The sequence below is a fragment of the Carassius auratus genome, chromosome 9, assembly GCF_003368295.1.
Source record: "Carassius auratus strain Wakin chromosome 9, ASM336829v1, whole genome shotgun sequence".
Taxonomy (NCBI): domain Eukaryota; kingdom Metazoa; phylum Chordata; class Actinopteri; order Cypriniformes; family Cyprinidae; genus Carassius; species Carassius auratus.
This window is the reverse complement of record NC_039251.1, coordinates 33,024,562-33,042,139: the sequence shown is the minus strand read 5'-3', so window position 1 is coordinate 33,042,139 and position 17,578 is coordinate 33,024,562. Positions and strand designations below refer to the sequence as shown.

The 17,578-nt window shown below is 38.7% G+C and overlaps 1 protein-coding gene across 2 annotated transcripts in view; it reads right to left on the bottom strand.

The window, feature by feature from the left end:
• Window positions 1–17,578, bottom strand: part of pde11a (phosphodiesterase 11a) — a 63,917-nt gene that overhangs the window by 743 nt on the left and 45,596 nt on the right. The window contains exons 11-20 of one of the 2 annotated variants that reach the window (XM_026272635.1): window positions 16,809–16,955; window positions 16,417–16,524; window positions 15,484–15,593; window positions 15,262–15,352; window positions 13,455–13,555; window positions 13,124–13,201; window positions 12,976–13,039; window positions 12,637–12,711; window positions 11,584–11,667; window positions 3,686–3,854 (exon numbers count right to left, since the gene is read on the bottom strand). In XM_026272635.1, the coding sequence (XP_026128420.1) occupies window positions 3,702–3,854; window positions 11,584–11,667; window positions 12,637–12,711; window positions 12,976–13,039; window positions 13,124–13,201; window positions 13,455–13,555; window positions 15,262–15,352; window positions 15,484–15,593; window positions 16,417–16,524; window positions 16,809–16,955 (1,011 nt within the window). In that variant the 3' untranslated portion in view covers window positions 3,686–3,701. Of the gene's footprint in view, window positions 1–722; window positions 3,855–11,583; window positions 11,668–12,636; window positions 12,712–12,975; window positions 13,040–13,123; window positions 13,202–13,454; window positions 13,556–15,261; window positions 15,353–15,483; window positions 15,594–16,416; window positions 16,525–16,808; window positions 16,956–17,578 lie in introns of those variants that run through there. The other variant, XM_026272634.1, reaches the window with a different exon arrangement.

Sequence of the window (17,578 nt, the reverse complement as noted above, 5' to 3'; positions counted from 1 at the left end):
TTATCGCATACCAGGGATCATGGATCAGTTTGCATATGTTAAAATACTTGAAGAGGTCATGTTGCCCTATGCTGAAGAGGACATGCCCTTGAAATGGTTGTTTCAACAAGACAATGACCCAAAACACACTAGTAAACGGGCAAAGTCTTGGTTCCAAACCAACAAAATTAATGTTATGGAGTGGCCAGCCCAATCTCCAGACCTTAATCCAATTGAGAACTTGTGGGGTGATATCAAAAATGCTGTTTCTGAAGCAAAACCAAGAAATGTGAATGAATTGTGGAATGTTGTTAAAGAATCATGGAGTGGAATAACAGCTGAGAGGTGCCACAAGTTGGTTGACTCCATGCCACACAGATGTCAAGCAGTTTTAAAAAACTGTGGTCATACAACTAAATATTAGTTTAGTGATTCACAGGATTGCTAAATCCCAGAAAAAAAAAATGTTTGTACAAAATAGTTTTGAGTTTGTACAGTCAAAGGTAGACACTGCTATTTTTTTGAACACACCCCTTTCAACTAATTCAACTAATTGCCCAATTGCACAGCCTTAAGAGCGTGCATATCATGAATGCTGGGTCTTGTTTGTTTTCTGACAATCTACTGAACCTACTGGTAACTTGTTTGCCACGTAGCAATAAAAAATATACTAAAAACCTTGATTATTCTGGTTAGTCACATTGTACTGCTATTATTTTGAACAATACTGTATATATATTTTTTTAACCTGCTAGATGAGATTAAAGCTTCATTTACAAACAAGCTAACTTTCCCTACAGAGAGGTTCTGTAATGATGCCCGTGTGCTATGAAGTAGATTTTAATTAGTAAAGGCACATACATGTCTCCGAACTCTTGTCATCAACTCATGTGGAAGAAGGTGGCTGACAAAACAGACATTAGCAGACATTTCCTTTCACGTTTCCTACACTACTTTTATGAGACAATCTGTGGAGGAGAGTAATGCACTTCAGTAGTAGTTGAATAACATTACCTAATTATTAAAAAAATTATTTAAAGCATGCAGAAGGTGTGTAGCACTTCTGTGTAAACCTGCCAGGCGTTCGGTGTGGGTCTGAGGTAATGCATACACCACGGCTGCGTCCCAAATCACACACTCTCCGAGTAAGTACTTCTTCTGAATTTTGACATACTACACTTTCCATACTCAGTGTTTTGGCCTACTATATATTAGGGAAGTATGTGACTGTGGGTGCTGCTTCATGTGGTTAAAACAAGCAATGCATGTACGGCCTGTTTCACTCCAGCCTGAGAGGCCATTCACATATAAAACATCTTAGGGTCTAAAAATACTAAAGAAATGGTTTTAAAAGGCTTTTGAGATGTGATGCAATAACAGAAAACAGCAGAGTAGAATATCAGGCTCCTTTTGTAAAGAAACCGGTTGTGATAATTGCTTGAAAAAAATGTAATATCCTCACACAGTCACTGTCAGTGCTTCCTTTGCTGTGTTGCCGTCACAGAAAAACAGTTCCATGCCTGATTGATACTGTAAACTAAAGCTTGCAATGCACGCCCCGCCTACGGGGACTTCTGATTGGCCCACTGTTTTGGAAATGACATTGATGGGCGGTGCTGCATGTAAAAGTAGATTTTTTTTTTACTTGACATGGCATCTCCAAAACATGTAGCTCATTTACGAAACACTGCAAAAGCGTGAGACGTGAGCGCAACGGTCATACACAGCCACCTAGTGGGTTTATATAGAAAAACTATTGGAAAATAGCACACTGGAATGGAAAAATGCATTTTGTGTGAAGTTAGGTTTTGTTTTTTTCTAAATAAAAGTTACAAAGCTGCATCTCTGAAATTCTGAGTTACTACATCAAATATTTTCTTTAATAATTTATGAAACGTCACAGTCACAATCATCATGAAATGTAATTTACACGAGGAGCGGCATCACATTTATAGTCAAAAAGTAAGTAATATGTAACTACTTTAGTACGATGCATTGTTGGAGAAACAAATTATTTTCTTTACGGTTTTCTGAAAAGTAGGACCTTTGTTGAACATCCCTCATTTGGACAATTTTGGTTAATGACGTTAAGAAGGTGGAGTGAAAAAAGTTGTTTGCGAATGTTTGTTGGAATATAGATTTGGGAAACACCAAACTGTTGAATTATGTTGGTAACAACAAAACTTATGATTTAGGGAAACGCACCAGAGTACAAATCTTCAGGATTTCTCTTTTTTTGCATCATACATACTAGGGGTGTGCGATAATGAAGAAAAAAAAACAATAATTACACTATATTTTGCTGTGCAGGTTATTGTGCTGGTATTTTGGCAGGTGACTCCCAAAACTTTTGATACTCTTCATATTCTGTGAGGTGGTTAGTTTATAGGAGTAACAGAAATTCTTTTTTTCCAATAAGTTTAAACAGATTTTTACCTTTTATGAACCTTTTTAACCTAATTAAATGTATGCATCATCTTTTCTGTCAGAAAATGTAATCAATAAATTCAAATAGTAAGTCACTATAGGGCTGTTATGACTCATATTAAATTTGTATTGCAGAGATGGCACAGAATCTGCATCTGAAGTGGCATTTAGATGCATTCACATTGACTGTTACACACAGACGCAGAACATGAATGCATTTAACCTGCAGCAACAAATGCATAAAAAAGCATTTAATATTGATAATTAAAAGGATTTGGGGAACAAAAGGGAAAATATACTTTAAATATAAACTTAAAATTTGTGGTAAATTTGTGGAGTGAGTTCAAAAGGCTGATCCATTCAGTGACGAAACACCTAACTAGCTTATTGTTTATGGACATGTTTATTGTTAGGTTTTTGCAATATACTTGATAATGTCAAATCGCGTATCGATTAAACAATTATGATATTATCGTAGAAAATATTGCTCTCACACCCCATACTTGAAACAATAAAAGTGTGAATAAATGATGCCAGAATTTTAATTTTTCATCATGGGCGCTGGAGTAAAAACACGTTGCTTACCTTCGAGATATGAAACAGACCCAAGACATGAGGGAAAATCCATGATGGTATGCAATGTGAACTAGAGAGAAGAGTGATGTCAAGGATGGGCGGCATGCATTATCATAGGGTTTTACCAAGGCACAGAGTACAGCGCTGGAGTGGGTTTGCATTGCAAGCATTGCCAAGAGCCCCGCGGCTCCACAAACCCCTGATCCTGGAATAAACACATCAGATAAAACAACAGAGACAAACCCTGCAGCATTCACTTCCTCACATGACATACAGAACAGAACCACGCTCCAGTGCTCGGGACATGTCTCCATTCAACAAGATCAAAGCTACAAAGGGAAAAATACACTATCATACCTTTCAAAAAGCGGCAACCCTTCTTAAACAGTCCCTGCTGAAAGTAGCGTACGCACACGATAGAGTCTTTATGTTAGCATGCTAGCCCTAAAGTAGCTAATTCAGCCAATTAGCTTCTGGGCGTAAACACATCCCTAAGGTTCTCCGTTGCTAGCTAAACGTGCAGTCTTTGCACTATGGAGACGAATGCAAACTCGTTCGCGGTTGCCTGAAGTGCTCGCAGACAGAGTAAATGCCCGATAGAGGGCGCTAGTGAGGTAAAGTCTGCTGGTCTGAAGCATGCAGCAGAGGTCAAAACTCCTTCCGTCTGCACTGCTGTGGGTCTGAGAGAAGCATGTGGAGAAACCTGGCAGGTTTATTTCTCAGCTGCAGCTGGATGCAGTGGTGTCTGCGATACGTGGACTGCTGCTTTCCTGGCTGCGCTGGTGTCGGTGGTGAAGCTCTTCCCATTTGGCACGATTGGCCTTGATCAAGTCAACCATCGGCTGGAGTTTGGGGTTTAATTTGGCAAATGTCTGCAGAGAAAGAGAGAAAGAGCTGATTTATGTAGGAACTGTGGTATGGCAGTGGTAGACACATTAACAACATAAGACAGGGAAACATTTTCTACAAAGTTTAAAAGTTGATTTTAATGCACAAACAAAAGTAAAAAAAAAAAGATGTGTGATGAACTGTAATAAAATATAGTGTACTCATAAAAAAATACTTGCAGATAAAATATGAATGAAATATAACACCACTTGACATCACACTTTCTTAACTTGCACTTTTAAAAAGTCCACTCTTTAATGTCAAATTTGAAGTACGTTTTAAATAATCTTTTGTTGTTCTTTACAGAAATACACTTGTTTTGATGTGTTGACTAACATACTAAAGCACATGTAAAGCACTTGATTATAATCGTAACTGTAGCGTGTTATTCAAAATTGCATGGAAAGATAATATACTCTATTTAAATGCACATTACAAATACATGCCTTGTGAGTTTTAAAAGAAATGGCATTAAGTATATTTTAGGTTTACCATAAATGCATGCGAGTACATTCACTTTAACCATATACAGTATAAAAGACAATAGAAGAAATTAGGAGTTGACATAAGTACGCAAGTAAACAAGTGGGTCAAAAACCTTCTAAAGTTCAGCTAACTGCATTTTATATAAATTTAAACTAATACATTTTCTGCAATTTAACATGCAATTAAATGTCTGAAGATATTACTGTGCTTTTAGTTTGGATATTCTTTTCAAGTTCATTATTTATTTTTTATAATCAGTATGGTTTTAAAGCAACTATGAACAACTATATTCAAAACCTTAAGGTTAAGGATTTTTTCTAGAATGTGAAGAAGAAAAAAAGGTGACTGTATTCATTAGAAATTAACATTCAAACAGGACGGACAGATTCTTGTGATTCTCATGTCACTGTTCGGGAACATCACACATTTTTAGTTCAGTCTAAAGCATTAAAGTGAGGAATGACTGCACATGAATAAATTAGCTGTTGTTTGAGTTGCTCAGTGATAAACTGTCACAATTCTGCCATGTGCTGGAAAAACACTCCGCCAATTATCGTTCAATATTTGATACTGGATTCTTGATGCTGCTCTGCTGCACTTTATAACACACCTGTTTCTTGTTGCCATGACCTTCCTTCATCCCTTACAAAATAAGATGTTTATTCAAAAGTGCTATTATACTTCTTTTAAACTAAAAATAGGAAAGTATGCTTTTAGTTTACTTTTTATGTACTTCTCAGAAATATACTTAAAATGACATTTAAGTATACTTGACTTATACTTACGACTTATATTTGAACTATACTTGTGCTCCTAGAATCTGTTTTCATTATTATGCAGTAGAGGGCGCTAGTACACAACTTCTTCACAGAATGTCCAAAAAAACACAAGTGAATAAGAAAAAGAAATTTCAGAAAAACAGATACTAACACATGCAACACGATCATCTGACATGAAACAGCATCAAAACTGTAACGTTATGGAATAAAATGTTGACTGATGAAGAGGTAATAATTACAGTCAAGCTTTGGGGTGTTGATCGGGTCCATCTACATTTTGATTATCATTCTGAATCCAGTTGATAGTCTTTTTTTTTTTTTTTAGCTTTTTTTTCAAATTGTTATTTTCTTTATTTTTTATGAAACACATTAAAGTGTTTAAAAAATAAAGCATGAAGCTAGAATATTTTTTATTTTTTTTTACATGCAGATACCCTGTTCTTTCTTTGGCTGTTTTGTATGTTCAGTTATTCATGCAACAATATAAATACACATTAAACCTTAAAAGGGACATAGTAGTATACTTAAAATATGATGTAAAGTTCACGTAAAGAAAACTGTTGAATGTCTCAATTAAAAGTAAATGCACTCCGTCTCGAACTGTGTAACCTCCTTTATTTTCCACACTTCCTTCCCTTCTTCTCTTATCGCTCCAGAGTCAAACAATGGCAGCTCACTGGACTCGTCTGCTCTGCATTGAGCAAGTGCTGGTGCCAGGTGGGATGCATTCCAGCATCGTCCATCTGATAACTTGTACTGTATGTGTACAACCCTTTCTTACCCACAACCTTTAGGGGTTTTCCCAATTTAGAATGGGTCTTTGGAACAATTCCGGGTTTCTTTACATGGACATATGATCCACACTGAAATGAAACATGCTTCGCGCCGGATTTTCTGTCACTGTACGGTTTAATTTTTTTCTGTTTATCTCTCACATGTGAGGCAAGCTGGTGAGGTGTGGACCTTTTGCCTGCAGGTGGCAAGCAAAGACCTGAGACATTAAGTTTGGTTAACATTGCTCTCCCGTGAAAAAGTTCAGTTGGTGTGCACTGTGTTGTAGCATGTGGCGTTGCACGTTATGCATGCAGAAAGTCTTTGGTGAACTCCTTTCACCCTCTTCCTTCCAGCGAAGCAGTTTGTAAACTATCCTTTGAGCTGCGATTAAAACATTCAACTTCTCCGTTTGCTCTTGGGTAATACACAGATGATGTCCTGTCTAAGATTCCTCTGTTTTGCAAGAACAGCCTGAAGTCGTGCGAAGTGAACTGTACTCCATTATCAGAAATCAGCTCTTTTGGATTCCCGTCCCTGCTAAACACTGTAGACAAAGACTGTATCTGGGTGGTAGGATGTCAGACAAATGTTATCTCAGGCCACTTACTGTAGTCCACCAAAGTGACCAGAAAATGAAAATCAGCAGGTGCTGCATCAAAAGGACCCATGATGTCTTTGGCCACTTTCTCCCAGGCGTCAGTAGGATAAGGTACAGATTGGAGGTGAGTTGTATGTATAACAACTGATTTGTCATGTAATTGACAAGTGACACAAGCTTTGACAGCTGTTTCTACTAGTTTGTCCTTGCCAGGCCACTCAGCCTTCTTTTTGTCCTCACAATGCCCTGACGTGTATCATGTGCGAGTGCAATGAACTTGGGCTGGAGACCTTCTGGAACCAGAAGGTGTGTGGTTCCCCACACCACACAACCATCCTGAAGTGAAAGTTCATGGCGCACTTGAAAATACAGCTTTAAAGCATGATCCAGTGCCTTTGCACACTTTGGTCTTTTTTAGGTGAACATTCTGCGTAGCTCAGCTTGGATAGGACAAGAATCACATGCTGCTTTGGACTCAGAGCTGGTTATTGCAGTGAGCGTAGAGTAGGTCCTCCATCGCTCTGTGGCCCAAACACATGCTAGTGCCTCCCTTTCTACCGTGGAGTACTTCCTTTCTGCTGTGGTAATGGTACGTGAAGCAAAAGCCACTGTTCTCTCCGTGTTGTCTGAATGTATCTGGGTAAGAACACCTCGTATCCCGTAGTCTGAGGCATCTGTGGTGACTATAGTATGTAGTTCTGGATTGAAAAGCGCAAGGGCAGCACTATGCACAATCAGTCTCTTAAAGGTCTCAAAGCTCTCCTGAGCCTCAGGTGACCAAATGAATGGAGTAGAGCCTCGTAAAAGCACATGCAATGGCTCCACTACTGCACCATAATTTGGTATGAATTTAGACTACCATGACGTGAGACCCAGAAATGAACAAAGGCTAATCCCATCCGCAGGAGGTGGTGCATCGGACACTGCAGAGACATGGAAAGCATCAGGCTGTAATCCCTTATCAGACAGTGTATGAGCCAGGAATGACAGTTCTGCTTTTCTGAAGTGGCACTTTGCCATGTTCAATTTGAGGCCTGCTTTATCAATTCCCTGCAGCACAGCTTGTAGATTGTCATCATGTTCCTTGAGCATTGCTCTTGCGACCATGATGCCATCCAAGTAACAATGAGCTCCAGACTGACCTTTAAGGATTTCAGACATCATCCTCTGGAAGCAACTTGGAGCTGAGGCCAGTCCATATGGAACCCTTTTGAAATGAAATAGCCCATCATGCGTGATAAACACTGTAAGGTTTTGACTGTCCTCATGCAACATTACCTGGTGATATGCACTTTGGAGGTCTAATGTGGAAAACACGGTTGCTCCACACAGGTTTGCAAACATCTCCTCCAGTCCAACCGCCTCAGTTTCTGCTGCGCAGGCCGAATACCAGGCCGAACATGAACACGGTGCACAAATCCTCTTGCACATCCCAGCCTGTTGCATCTATTTCTAAGGCAGTATGTGTGCACTGGTCCATACAGACCTGACCATCACAGAGTTGTATGCCAAGTCCAGTAAAGAGGTCTCTGCCTAGCACAGCTGATCCCTTTTGAACAATGTATAAGTCTGTGGTAGTGCAATGGCCTCCATACGAGATGCTAGCTGGCAGGCATCCTTTCACTTCAATTGCATCGCCCCCAAAACTAACTAGACTGAGTTTCGGTGGTGAAAGGGGTGCTTGACTGAAAGATCCAGTGTAAATGGACATAGGTAATATGGACACTGCCAATCAAGTGTCCCCCATTAACTAAATGTCCCGTGTTTGTCCTGTGCTTGCACATATCTGTACTGTGCACATTATTTTGCCACAGTCACGACCAGAATGTTCAATATTTAACACAGTCACTTCAGGTACTGTAATTTTACTCACCCGTTTCTTTCCGCGACATATCTTTGAAAAATGTCCTGTTTTGTTACAGTTACTGCACACCGCATTCTTTGCCGGGCATCCGGGAAAATTAGCTAGTGCTGCACAGATCTGCAACGATAGCAAGTACGTGCACGGGTAAATTTTGGAGATCCCCGTAAGGCGTTGATTTTACTTTTGCTCCGTTGAAACTTGTTATGTTGTTGAACTGCTTGTACTGAAATGTTGAATGAGACGATCATTGCTTTTGCCTCTGCTATAGTAGTTTCAATTTGCCTGGCAACAGTCACGGTTTTCTTAAAGTCAATCAATCAATCAATCAATCACCTTTATTTATATAGTGCTTAAAAAAAATACATTGCGGCAAAGCACTGAACAACATTCATTTGGAAAACAGTGTCTCAATAATGCAAAATGATAGTTAAAGGCAGTTCATCATTGAATTCAGTTATGTCATCTCTGTTCAGTTTAAATAGTATCTGTGCATTTATTTGCAATCAAGTCAACGATATCGCTGTAGATGAAGTGACCCCAACTAAGCAAGCCAGAGGCGACAGCGGCAAGGAACCGAAACTCCATCGGTGACAGAATGGAGAAAAAAACCTTGGGAGAAACCAGGCTCAGTTGGGGGGTCAGTTCTCCTCTGACCAGACGAAACCAGTAGTTCAATTCCAGGCTGCAGCAAAGTCAGATTGTGCAGAAGAATCATCTGTTTCCTGTGGTCTTGTCCTGGTGGTCCTCTGAGACAAGGTCTTTACAGGGGATCTGTATCTGTGGCTCTAGTTGTCCTGGTCTCCGCTGTCTTTCAGGGATGTCGAGTGGGACTTCCAGCAACAGCCTTTCTCTAATGCGAGATGAATTAGTCTTTTCGACCAGCTGATCACGTATCATCTCATACTCCATCGCACCGAATTCACAGGTGGCAGCCAGTTCACGTAGTGCATCGACATACTGATCTGTAGTCTCGCCCGTGTGTTGGCTACGTTGGCGGAAGCGGTAACGTTCAGCAACCACATTAACTTTAGGAGCAAAAAACTCCTTATTGCACTCAAAGCAGAAGCATACGTATCGTCTCCCTGATCACTCACGGTCAGGGTGTAGAACAATCTTTGACCCTCGGCTCTGAAGCAGTGTATTAGAAGAGCGCGCTTCCTAGCATTAGGCAGCTCCTCGCCCAGGGCCAGCAAAAACTTGTCAAAAGTTTTGATCCATGCATTGAACGGAATGGGTGGTTCACCCGGTGTTTGCAGGAACGGGGCAGGTTGGCTCAGAGTCAAAGCCATCCTCGTTGCCAATATGTTGAATGTCTCAATTAAAGGTAAATGCACTCCATCTCGAACTGTGTGCAACCTCCTTTATTTTCCACACTTCCATCCCTTCTTCTCTTATCGCTCTCTCTACCTTCTTTCAAACCGAGAGCTCCCTCTAGAGGCTAACTCAGAACACCACAAAAACATATGAGTATACTTGCAGTATAAAACTACTAAACTAGTAGTTTAGTGAGACTATACTTCAAAGTGTACAAAGTATTTAGTAAAATATCAGTATACATATAAGTTCAGTAAGTATAATTGCAGTACAAACTACAAACTCAGAAGTAAACTAGTTGTGTACTCAAAGTCTGCTAATGTTATACTTAAAGTACACTTAAAAGTATACTTTCATAAACTAGAAAGTGGGCCAATTTAGTCCCAAGGAGTAGTGAAACAGTACATTTACAAGAACACTGATATTTGTATACATGCTACATGAAGTATACTTAAAAAATTACTTAAATTTACCTTTTACTAAGATGCAAGTTGCTTGACATTTAATATCTGACTGTTTTACTATACAAATGATAACCAGTGACAGTAATGCCCAGTGGCGCAAACTGCTAATTTAGAAAATATGCTATAATTAAAATTTATAATTTAATTGAACATGATGAGACAAGAAACATTTTGTGCTTTTGACATATTAGTCATACAAATAAGAGTAAATGTGTGCATATTTGAAATTATTTTCCAAATAAAGAATCCTGAATGATTTTTTTTACTGTTATAATTTTTTTTATTATTGCATCTCTTTTAATCCTTTAAATAAAAAGATCATCCCCATCTAATTTCCAAGACATAGTTATGACCTTGAGCTTGACAGAGCAATAGTGAAGAAGTTCAAAATGAGAGAGAGGGAGAGAGAGAGAGAGAGAGGGAGAGAGAGAGAGAGAGAGAGAGGGAGAGGGGGGTCAAGGCAAAAACACTCCCACACATTTCCTGCTTTCCCGCAGTGTGTGTGACTGGTAGGATTCTTTAAACACACACACACACACACACACACACACACACACACACACACACACAGGATGGCAAAAACTATGAAGAAATCAGCTTTCAGCTTTCCATTGAATTCATACGTGCAGGTGATTTTAAACCAAGCTCAAAACCCGCTTGAAATAAAAACTGAATAAAAAAAGAGAATTTCTTCTCTTCAGAGACACTGGTGTGGACAAGTACCCTAGCAACCACCTGCTGTAGCAAACCAATGGCATAGCAACCAGCCAGAATACCCTAGCAACTGCATTACACAACACCACACGATGCAACACCCTGACCTTCCAGCAGAGGTCAATTCTCTTCAGAAACCACAGATCTGGTGTTCATTCACAACATTATGAAACGTTCTCATCTCTGCCTTTCTTCGAGGATGACGGCTAATAGAGGAATTAAAGCATACTGAGCGTGCATGACATCACATTTTGCCTGTCTCTGAGATCTGGCCAGCTAGACTGATATTTCTGTTCATACAGGCAGGAGAAGGAGAGAGAGGGAAGGTCTGAGGGAACTTTGTGATTATCTCTTAATCCTGTATCCTACTGTATCATACACATATTACACACAGGCCTTTAAATCAATCTACTGTACTACTTGCCTTTTGTCGTGTGACTGATAGTTCAGACTTGTTTAGCAAGTGAGAAGCTCTTTAGTTTAATTGTAATAATATTCTCCTCCAGGTTGTGGTAAATGTGTATTTTTTCTGTGAAATCATCACATATCTCTGAAAATGTCTTTTAGCAATTTCATTTGGTGTTTCTAGTGTGGTAAAAAAGGGCAATTCAAGCTTTAAGTAATATTTATAACGTTTTTTTAAGGATTGGGTAACATCCCTCTTTGACTGTTCTCTGTGCAAGATTTTAGTCACGTTATTATGTATTGATGATGCATTACCTCGTACAGCGGCGCACAGATTCCATCAATCCACTCCAGCTGTAGACCTGGTAGCTCATCTTTGCGGTTTCGGTCAAAAATTGCCTATTACACACACACAAACACAAACTATAGTTTAGTGGCACACCTGTGCAATAATCATGCTGTCTAATCAGCATCCTGATATGCCACACCTATGAGGTGGATGTATTATCTCGGCAAAGGAGAAGTGCTCACGAACACAGATTTAGACAGATTTGTGAGAAATTTTTGAGAGGATTAGGCCTTTTGTGTACATATAAAAAGTCTCAGATCTTTGAGTTCAGCTCATGAAAAATGGGGGAAAAACAAAAGTGTTGCATTTATAATTTTGTTCAGTGTATAAAGAGATATAAAAGTGCAAAACAGAGAGAGACACAGACCCTCTTGAATTAACCCTTTTCATGTGTTTTTTTTTTAATTTTGTTCACCCATGTCCACCCACAGATGTAATTCAATGGTCGTAGTTTGTTGTCTGATTAATATTTGCCTTCAAAGCTATTAATTTAATTCACTTGTCTGTTGTGGCTGATAATGCCTGTGCTCTTTTATTTCTCTTCACAGATCTGTATGTGTGTGTGTGTGTGTGTGGCAGCGCGGGCTGTAGCACAGAAATAGAGGGTCCGTGTTTGAATATATCATCCTAACACCCACACACTCTGAGAAAAAGACTTTTAACCTGAGGCGAGCGTCTCTACAGAGAGCTTCAAAGCTGTGGCGTCCCGAGACTTCCTAATGTTACCTTCTGCCTCACAATCCAGGCCAATGGGAAATATACTGGGAAAAGAGCTAGCTATTTCCCTTTTAAAATTGGATGAGTGTGGGCACACTTCAGTTTCATGCAATATTAATATAACTGGATCATGTCAGAGCAAACCAATTGTAAAGCTCTGTCAAAATCTGTCATGGCCATGTAAACACGAAATACACTTTTGCATAAATGTAGGCATTTTACAACTTAACAAAAATGCATTCCTTCTATAAAGAGGCAGGTGATCCAGATGTGATCAGGTAATGTTCAAGTGTTAACCTCACCGAGGGAGTCAGTTTCAGTTCTGATCGCTCTCTGTCTCCCTGCTCGAAAAACTCACTCGTCACCAGCTCTGCGACCTGTTAGAAAGACACACGTTAACAGCGAGGGTCAGTAGTCTTATTCATGTTTTATTTCGTATTTTTAGTTTTCTTTCACATAATGGCATGTGGTTTTGTCATTTTTATTCTTTTTATTTGAGTAATTTTAGTATTTTAACTTGAAACTGGAACATGTTCAAAGTTTAACATCTTTTATTTCACTTCAGCTTTTCCCTTTCTTCCCATCCCAGTGATATTAATTTGCGTACTCATCAGTGGTGTATTGTGGGTAAGAGCATCTACCTTGCGTGATATCTCCCAGGGTTTCGTGACAGCACCCAGATCACACGCTGTCATCAACATCGACCTGAGAGATGTTCAGAAACGATTTCCAATCAGAAATGTGAAAGTATTCGGTGTGTTTGTGCAGGCATGTTCACATGTAACTGACCTGCACATGTCTCTGTGTTCCTTCACGTTCCAGTTGTATTCTCCTTTATTCACCAGCTCAAAGAAGGAGTTCCTGTTCCTGCGGATGAAAACTCAGTGAGCACTGTGCAGTTCACAGAGCAGCCACACGGCAGCAGCACAGGGTCACGTCTCACATCTGCCTCCAACATCAGTGTGAAGCAGGGCAACATTCACACACGTGCACTAATTATTACTACCTAAGAACACTACAAACAATACTTACACAGCTCATTTGTGCACGTCTGGGTAATATACAGTTGGCATATTCCTAGTGAACTGATGTGGCATCGACAGATTATTTCAGTACTCACTGGAAGTAGAGCGTCAGGTCTGTGGCCAGGATGGATTGTTTCAGGAGCTGCATGAGTTCTCCATACTCATGTGACGACAGATTAGAGAAGATATTGTGACCCTAGAGACCAAGAAAAAATGACAACTGTTAAACAGAAATATTTTCATTCATTTAGGTGTCGTTAAATATGGTTCTGCCCTGCAAAGAGTCCACTCTGAAGATGTTTGAGCACATATATCTGCACTGATGGTGTGCCCATGTATTTTTATCTTACAGATACAGGTACTTTTCAGGATGAATTTCCATATAAAGTGGGTTTGTGTATGAATATATAACCATTACTTTACATGTAACTCTGAATTCAAGCCACCCACACATGCTTACATCAGAGCGCCTGATTAAAATAAACTGATATTTAAACACACACATAAAAATGTGTGTGAAGTTTAGACAGCAAGTCCTTGTGCTGCCTTAAGAAAAGCAAAGACATTTCTTTAAAACGCACACATACACACATTTCCATTTACTCATGTTTGACATATATTTTACATATTTTTCACCTTAACTGAATTATTTCCAGCAATTCAGCATCATTTAAGCTTGTTCAAAAGGATTTCTCTCTAGTAAACGTCTGCTTTTCAGTTACTGCAATCTAACAGATTAAAGAGCAGAGCAACCGTTCCCATTTCATTAAGGACCAACTTAATTAATACTTGTCTGTCTGCTGGTCGGTGAACGCGTTCGTTCTCTGAGTAAATGATGAGCGAAGCTCATTTGTATGCAAATGACAGTGACACAGATAAACACGCTGTATCTGTAGAAAGCAATTATTCACAGTCAACATCTGTCAGTTACCACCGGGTGTGATTTATTCACCCCGCTCTTTTCCCCCTTGTTATCTCATTTACTGTGGCCACAAGGATCTCTTGTATGGCATTGGTTTCAGTGTAGCGGAGTATATGAAGTGAAAGTGTAAAAGTCTTCCCAATACAAGCATTCATTTATACCTATTTTATCTCTGATTTCTATGATGTGCTCACTTCATTGTTCTTAATGGGGTTTAAACTCGAAATAGAAATTGATCATAAATGCTAAATTCCCTGCAATGCACTTTCTTGTAAACTGTATCGTGGTTGTAGAATGAAAATGATTGTAAACTGAGTCTTTGTATAATTAAGCTGATTTGTGCTTGTTTTATTACGTTATACTGATTTGTATTATGGCTTAAGTTAAAGAATCTTATAAACTGTCAATTTTTCGCAGGATTGTAGTTGGAGTTCAAGAATAGAAGTGATGATAGATGGATGTATGGCCTATTTTCTCAATGTTCAACCCTAACCCTAACCCTAACCCTCATTGTAAACTGTTGGTACTACAGTATTTCTTGTAAATAAATACTTGTTGTATTATGGAATTGTAAACCCTTCAAGTAAACGGATTTGTATAATAGTTCTAAAAAAATATAAAGTTCTAATAAAAGTTCTAGTTAGGTTCTCATTCATTTGTAACCTAAACTGTAGTACAAATAATTAATTGTTAACAATTTGAAACCAAAATGAAGGCCATCTTTTCTTCTCAATTGTAACTTACTTTAAGAAAACAGCTTCTAGAATGAGAAAAAAAAGTGCAGGACATGACTCATTTTGTCCATGACAATTGATTGGATTGTTGTTGTTTGGTTATATATATATATATATATATATATATAGGAGATATAGTTTGGTCAGTATAAAAGTCATAGAATTCAATGGAAAGCCCCAACAATTTACAAATGTGCCTGTGTGTGCACAGATAATCATTTATAAGTAATGAACTTTTGAGTTCACCTCGCTCTGCAGGATCATAACAGCATGGTTGAAATGATGGTGCTCTAGCGTGGCTGATGTCCCATAAAGAAGAGAGAGAGCTGATCCCGTCCTGAGGAAGACACGGATGTCATTCAGTTCATGTGCAAAGAGAAGACACCCAGCATTCAGCTTCATTAAACGCTGCACGCTTCAAAAGACGCCAGACGTGAGTCTAGTGTTGCACTAGCGGTTGAGTCTCACTTGGCCTGGAAAGCGTTGTTGGTTCCTCTGTGGTCCAGATCATGGCAGATGCAGCCCACTATCAGAGCCAGAATCTCCATCTCAGTCAGAGTCTCCTGGAAGCCGGCCGTCTGCAAATGAACACACATCAACATAAATGTCACACCTCTGTGATAAATGTACAAAAACAGAGGCGGAGGAACACACACACACATAATAATAATAATAATAATAATTTTTTTTAAGAGTATGCTACATTACAATCTACAAACAATAAGTGACCAGCAGCAATTAACAATTTAAGAGGAATATCGTTTTAATTGAACCAATTAATAATGAGGGGTTTTCAATATCAACTTTTACTGATAATGTGACGAGCAAATTAAAATAAAGCATTTATTTACATTCATACCAGAACAAGCGCTCTGGAATAGCCTGCATTCATTTGATTTAAAAATACAGTAAAAACAGTTCATGTTGAGAAATATTACTTCATTTTAAAGATCTATTTTGTATTTTTATATACAGTCAGGTCCATATATATTTGGACACAGGCACAATTTGTATTATTTAAGCTGCTGACCAAAACATATTCAAGTTCATATTTTTGCATAAGCTATGCTTAGTTTTTTTAGGATTCTGAATGGAAAGTTTAAAAGAACAGCATTTATTTGAAACAAATCTTTTATAACATTATACATGCATTTACTGTTAGTGTTGATCAATTTAATGCATCCTTGCAGAATAAAAGTATGAATTAAAAATAAATATTCTGACCCCTAAACTTATGAGTGCAAGTGTATGTGAATCAGACGATATTATTATATTTATTATCATCTACAGTTTACAGTATACAATTCTAAATGTCAAAAAGATGTCATACAGCTACTAGGTTTAGTTATGATTTATTAAAGTAATCAAACCCATTCCTCACACAGAGAGTAGGTCACTCACCGTCAGCATGGAAAACATGCACTGGCAAACGTTGAATGCATGTCTCCAGTTATGATACAGAACCATGCGATAGTTCTTCCTCACGGTCAACAGCCATCGACAAAGTGTCTAGAAGGAGAAACAAGAGATGTAGTGTTACGATACAACCAAAAGAAACTACGGTAGTCCCTGTCTTCTAATCTGATTGGTCTAGAGTGCTGAAAAACACGGTCACAAATATATAAGAAATGACCGTCCAAATCATTCTATATTCAATATGAAGTTTCATCACATTTTACTTTTATAAATGAATACAGGCTTACGGTCAAATCTCTGCCATACTGATATTCAATACAACAGCACTCTTGCTTGTGTGATATTGCTGAGTTAAAGAAATGCAAACATGTGTGAACCTCGTAGTCTATTTTGAATTTCTGCACCATCCCCAGCTCCATAAACATCCGCAGAGCTGCAGTGACCATGGCATCCACATCCAGAGAGAAGTCATCAAACGATAGTTTATCAATGCCCAGTTCACACACCAGAGGGATGTTTGCTGCCTGAGGAAGAGAACAATAGAGAGAGAGAGAGAGAGTTTGTGTGTGTGTGTGTGTGTGTGTGTGTGTGTGCACGCGCAGAAAGGACAGAGTTTGCACTCGAGTGCTTTAAAACAGATGCTTTGTGAATGGAACGAAACCAGCGTCAGGATTTTCAGTAATTTGTGTGTGTTGATGCTGACTGAAGCTCAGAGTTGTGCTAATGAGACACTACAAATAGATTCACACACACACACATTCACAGATCTAATGAGGGACTGCCGGCAAGAGGAGCTGCGTGTTATGCTGTGATGTCATTAACAAATTCTAATTGTAGATATTTATTAATATAATTATTCGTACCCAGTACTCATAAAGAACAGGAAGAAGAAACCAAAACATGCTGCAGTTTCCACCATCCAGCATGACACATTACACTGCAGTGGAAGCTTTTACCCAGTTATTACAGGGACAATCCACATGAAACAATGTCGTATAAGCTAAAAATGAATTTACTCACGCTCATATGTATTCCAAACACATAGTTGTCTTTTTTTTTTTATTTCCATCAAACTCTAAATGAAATATTTAGCAGAATGTCCAAGCTGCTCTCTTTCATACAACTAAAATGCACTGTTATTCACACA